Source organism: Canis lupus, chromosome 31, assembly GCF_011100685.1.
Source record: "Canis lupus familiaris isolate Mischka breed German Shepherd chromosome 31, alternate assembly UU_Cfam_GSD_1.0, whole genome shotgun sequence".
Taxonomy (NCBI): domain Eukaryota; kingdom Metazoa; phylum Chordata; class Mammalia; order Carnivora; family Canidae; genus Canis; species Canis lupus.
This window is the reverse complement of record NC_049252.1, coordinates 28,018,107-28,024,188: the sequence shown is the minus strand read 5'-3', so window position 1 is coordinate 28,024,188 and position 6,082 is coordinate 28,018,107. Positions and strand designations below refer to the sequence as shown.

General features: G+C 45.5%; 1 protein-coding gene across 1 annotated transcript in view; it reads left to right on the top strand.

The window, feature by feature from the left end:
• Positions 1 to 453: 453 nt before the first annotated feature.
• PAXBP1 (PAX3 and PAX7 binding protein 1) overlaps positions 454 to 6,082 on the top strand; it is a 34,224-nt gene continuing 28,595 nt past the window's right edge. The window contains exons 1-2 of the mRNA XM_038581368.1: positions 454 to 888; positions 2,313 to 2,441. Coding sequence (XP_038437296.1) covers positions 540 to 888; positions 2,313 to 2,441 — 478 coding nt within the window. The 5' untranslated portion in view covers positions 454 to 539. The remainder of the gene's footprint in view (positions 889 to 2,312; positions 2,442 to 6,082) is intronic.

The window sequence follows — 6,082 nt, the reverse complement described above, 5'->3', positions numbered from 1 at the left end:
CTTGCCCTCCCCTCCCCTCCTCCTTCCCTCTCCCCTCCCCTCCTCCCGTCCTCCCCTCCCCTCTCCTTCCCGTCCTCCTTCCCCTCCTCTTCCTCCTCCTCCCCCCCTTCCCCTCCTCCTCCTCCTCCATCGGCCCCTCCCCGCGCTTGGCGGGAGCTTTCCTCGCGTGACCACTCTGCGTAAGTGCGGAAGACGCAGTGCAGCAGCGGGGGCCGCGGGAAGACCGAGCTTACCCGGTCCTCTCGTCTCTATGATCCTCTCTGTGACCCGTCGGACGGCGCCGAGTCCCAGTTCCGCGCCCACGGTCCTCCACGCCGGCAGAGGACACTGCGACCAGCTGGCGCTCTCGCGAGAGGCGCGTTGGGGCTCTCCTCGGAGGGAGCGCGCCCGCGCATGCGCGCTCGGAGGTGCGCGGTAGATGGCCGGCGAGACCGGGCCCGGCCGGGGGGGCCGGAGTGCGCGCGTGCGCCGTCGCGAGCTGGCCGCCGCCGGGGCCGCCGAGTGGGAGCGGGCGTGAGACCGCCGTGCGAGCCGCGGGGATGTTCCGAAAGGCCCGGCGAGTGAACGTGCGCAAGCGGAATGACTCGGAGGAGGAGGAGCGAGAGCGCGATGAGGAGCAGGAGCCGCCGCCGTTGCTGCCGCCGCCGGGCGCGGGCGCGGGCGAGGACCCGGGCTCCGGCGGCGGCGACCGGGCCCCTGGGGGGGAGTCGCTGCAGGGCCCGGGGCTGCCGCCGCCTTCCGCGCTGACCCCGGGCTCGGGGGCCGAGGCCGGGGGCTGCTTCCCGGGCGGCGCGGAGCCCGGCAACGGGCTGAAGCCGCGCAAGAGGCCGCGGGAGAACAAAGAGGTGCCGCGGGCCAGCCTGCTGAGCTTCCAGGACGAGGAGGAAGGTGAGCGCCGCGCCGGCGTCCCCGGAGCCCAGACCCCTGCCCTGGGCCCCCCGCCGGGCGTCCCCGCATCCCCGGACGCCCAGCCTTCGCGCCCGACCCGCCGCGCATCCCTCCCGGCGGAGGACGCGCTCCCGCGCCGCCGCCAGCCTTTTCTTAACCACCGCCTCCTCCTCCTCCTCCTCGTCCTCCTGTGCATTTCCTGCTCAGATCCGTCATTCTGAATTTTTGTTCAGTGGAAATTTCAGTGCCCCCCGTCCTGCTCCCCACCCCCCCGGCGGGTGTGTGTCGGGGAGAACTTGAGTTGGGTCCCCCTCGTCTGCTCTTGGCCGGGTCTCGGAATCTTCTGCAGGTCCCGGGGCCCACGCCTCTTGGGGGGAGTCTGTCCAGGCATCCTTGACCTTAGGAAGGCCGGGATTGTAAAGAGGATTTCCTAAATCTGGGAGCAGAATCCCCGGAGTGGAAGCCCTGGTTCTGAGTGACCTTGGGTCAGTCCTTTGCAAATGCCAAGCCTCAGTTTTCCTATGGGAATAAGTAGGGGTGCAGACGTCCGGCTTTCCTCGTGCCGTGGAGAGAGACGGTGCAATAGTAACTGAAGGCGTTTTATCCAATCGGGTGTGAGAGGCCAAGCTGCAGTGAATTTAGCTTTCTGATCATATATGAGCCTTAAAGCTAACTCCCCGACCAGTTGCATGTGTGTGTGTTTATGTAACTCAGTTAAGCGTGTGTTAGGAAGAAAGAGTTTTGGATATCTCACTTGCATCTTGATGCAAGATGCTTTCATCTTTCCAGTAAGGTGGGCAGTTTCTTTTTGACCTTTCTGTTAATTTTTATCTTGTTTGAGAGGACCACTGCCAGATTTTTTTTTTTTTTTTTTTTGCATAGTGATGCAGTGATGCGAACTAGTGTTTGCATTTGACTTGAAAAATTTCAAATCAAAGGCGGTGGATACATACCCAACTTATTTTTGAAAACTACTTTGTTCTCAGCTTAGTCTTGAAATAATATGTCAGTTTGTGATGGACAAAGATTTAGTCAGACTTGACAGCTCTATTACCCAGCATCTTTTGATTTCGGGTGTTTGTTTGTTTTTTTTTCCCTTGATACCCTAATAAAGTAATTATGTGCTTTTATTCAATGATTTTGTTTTCCTCCTGAGGAAGACAATAGGACAGGAAAATTTTGTGCAGTTGCATATGTTGTGCCTTTTAAAAAGTCTCAAATTTGCATTATGCGAGGTTAATTTATGAAGTTGACTTCAGCTTTTGAGGGTCTGTGACAGATTTGGAATAACTTCAAATGATATAATGCTTTGTTCTATGAGTGTCTATTTGGATGAATGCAAAAAGCACCTAAGTTCATGTGAAAGTTAGAAACGAAGCTATCTGAAATGGTTGCTACAGACTTCATTTAATTTCTTTTCTAAGAAAATGAAGAAGTTTTCAAAGTGAAGAAATCAAGTTACAGCAAAAAGATAGTAAAATTACTTAAGAAAGAATATAAAGAAGATCTTGAAAAATCGAAGATTAAAACAGAACTCAACTCATCAGCAGACAGTAAGTACCAAACTCATAGGAGTCTTTTGAAACAACAAAATGAAACCTCTTTCTCACAGGGATTGAATGGATTTGCTGTATATGTAGAGTCCGTTGACTCGATTGTTTTCAAAGGTCCAAATTGAATATTGATACAGTTCTATTATTTAATTCTAACACAACTACACAGTAAATGTGATTTTTCACAAAGACAGAATTCACTGCTGCTGAAATGTTTCTGCTGTAGCACCTGAATCCTCCCCAAATTTTCCTGCTGGTGTTCAGGCTGCTGTTGACCAGAGAAAAGAAGTTTCCCATTTTAAGCCTGAGACCCAGGTTTATTTCTGTTTGAGGTAGTACTGTGTAAGTTCCTGTACTTGTATTTTATAGAGACTGGTGTTCAATTTCTTTGGTGGTATTTCCACAGTTGGTTTAATTCTTGCAGAACTTTTAGGAACGCCCTTGTTTTAATGTTTATTGATAATGCTTTCTCATTCTGTAGCCTTATCAGATACGTGGTGAGGACTCCTCAGTGTGAGGCCCCTGCCTGCATTGTACAGACATTTCTCACACCCTTTCACAACTGAAGCTTAACAATTTTAAAAAGTTATTTGTCTGGGAGGAAAGTGGATTCATTATAATATGCTGTGGTCTGAATTATTCTCACGCAAATACCTTAGAGAAATTTTTTATTCTATGAAATTAAGGATAGAATTATTTCACAGGTTCTCAGCCATAGGCTTAATGTAAAAAAGTATGTCATTGTATCTCAAATTTAGAGTCTAATTTTGGAGACAGCATCAAAATTACTTAAATGTATCATTGGACCTAGTGTTTGGCAAAATGTCCAGTGAGTGGTTTAAAAGGGAACTACATTTTTTTTTCTTTTTTTGGAGGCAGGAGAAGGAATGCTTTATAGATAAAGTGGAATATGAAACTGGGTTTTTGATAGTTTAAATTCCAAAAGATGGGAAAGGGAAGATAGAGTGTATCATCAAAGATTAAAGTGACTAAGGCAAGAGCAAGTATACCTGTCAGGTCAAAGTAGATGATTTGGAAGTGGAGGAAGTGGAGGTTTGGGGTGAAAGATACATTGTTGACCGATTATGAAGGATGTTTAATCTCCAATAAGGGGTTTAGAGTTGCTGTGTTCAGTGGCTTGCCAAGATGGTGAAATGAAAAATGCCTTTGAAACTTTAACCTGGTATTAACATGCAGAATGGATTGGTGCAAGGAGAGATTGGAGCCCTAAAGCTGTTTGAAATCAAGGGCCAGCTTTGATCAATTAATAGGGAGTTTAAAAAGGTCTTAGTTGAGCAAGACTAAGGCTTTTCCTGACTCAGTGGGAAATTGTGGATGAGTTAAAAATGTTTGCTGTGGGTGTGGGAGAAGAAATGAAAAGAAAGGATTATTTGAAAAATGTTCCAAGGAAGAAATTGGTAGGCTTGATATAGGCTTTAGCTATTGGACTTAAAAGAAACAGTCAAATTTGAACTTTTGTGCCATGGTGACTGAGAGAACAATTCTGTATTATATACAGAAATAGGGAAGGCAGGTGGGAGGAGGAGTATTTTTAGGGGAACCACTTATTTTGGAGTCTAGGAAACTGCTTTTTTCCCAAATATCTTGAGAACCGACTGTGTGCAATATAATAGTGCAGGAGAGGTCAGGAGAAATGAGAAAGGACCATTAGAAATTGAAGCAAGTCTGGGATTTTTGAGGCCTTCCCTGTGACCTGTCTTCCACTTTTACATAACTGATATTGCACTTGCCAGGTAACTTAATTAACGTCCTCCCTAAAAGTAGAGCCTCTGTATTATATATTGTCATCTTTACCCCTGAAATGATGGTGCTGTGGAGCTCTTTTCATTAATCAGCTGACAATCCTGAACTCTTCCTTATGCAGTCCTCCTTAGATAGGCAGAGGTGCATTAATCTCCAAATCAACTACTGTCAAGTTAGAAAACCCATTTTTGTGTTATTCATAAAATAAGGAGTTTGCTTTTAAACTTGAACTTGAGTGGAAATAGCCAGTAAACAGTTGGGGAGATGTGGATTTAGGTATGGTGCTTAGCAAGGTATTTATTAATAGCAGAAGTAAATGGAATCGATGAGGGAGCAGCAAGGAGGAGAAATTCCAGAGGACCAAAGACTTCTATCTTTAATAAATGTATGCATAGAGAAGAGGATTTTACTAAATAGAAACATAATAGCCAGAGAAGAGATAGGAAAGTTTCAAGATGATGATACTCATTTGTATGAAATAGGACCAGAAAGTCAGGAAAAGAAAGGACCATGGGGTTGAGGGAACTTTCTCAGGGTTTCTGTTGTTTTCTTTCTGGAGGAGAATGTCTGGTGGAAGAGACAAGCCCCCTAGACAAGCTCTTACCTGTTTGGATGAAGAAACGTCTTTTGCTAAATTGCTTGATACTGTATGAATTAATTGTAGCTGCAGCCATTGGGATAGCTGGTATGGGAGCTGGGACTGCAAGAAATCAAAGGCCATTTGCCCAGGTTGAGGCACAAGTGGTGATGAAGTAGAAGGCAGCAGGTCCACACTGCTTTCCAGAAGTTTGTCAGGGAGAGAAGTAGAGGACAGAGAGAGTATCTAGAGAGACCATTGGGATCAAGGAGAAGTTTTTCAATAGAAATGTGTCTGTAGACAGAAGAAAGGCATGGGAGGGCCTGATCAAGGTAAAGAGAATGTTCAGGAAAACAAGTTTCCTGATGTGGTAGTAGAAGAAATTGAAGATAAAAGAGGAGCCTAGAGAAAGATTATTTAGTATCTCTTTTTATAAAGACATCTGGAAGGATAATCCATGTCCACTAACAAAAACTCAGCTGTTACCATGTTGTGCACTTGTATGTGATCAATCATAAAATCTATTTGCTCAGTCTTTTAAAATCTGCAGAAATCATTATCTGAACATACCTACCTGGTTTAGTGTACATTTCCCAGTTCTATTAAAAGCCATTGATGTAGTGTGGGTTTAGAGTAGAAGGAAATGGATAGTTTTTGACTCTCGTCTAACCGTATCCATCTGATACGGTGAATTTTTAAATCTTACAGTGTCAGAATGTACTTTAGAAGGAAGGCTGTGGCTAATGAGGTAGGAAGATAAATGAGAAAACTAAGGAGCTTAAAACATAATGACCTAAATCCTAGTCAAGTTAAAAGTGTGTATGTGGGGGAGTGTTGTTATCTCTGGGATTCCTATTGAAGGTAGTGGAATATGGCTTGAGAAGAATAGAGAATCTTTGAAACACTTTTTGGGAGGGGAACATGCTAGGGAAACAATAGAAGAGTATCATGTTTAGAATAAACTTCTAGTATTTCATTATATTCATCATACCTATAACGTGCCAGGTTCAGTGCTCATGGTGAAAAACACTTTGATTTTATTTGATTTTTTTCTTTCTTTTTTCTTTTCTTAAGATTTTATTTATTAATGAGAGAGAGAGAGAGAGAGAGGCAGAGACACAGGCAGAGAGAGAAGCAGGCTCCATGCAGGGAGACTGATGTGGGACTCCATCCTGGGACTCCAGGACTATGCCCTGGGCCAAAAGCAGATGCTTAACCGCTGAGCCATCCAGGGATCCCCTCTTGATTTTCTTCATCAGTCCTACTGATAGTGCAGTAGGACTGGTTAGCTCTATAAAGA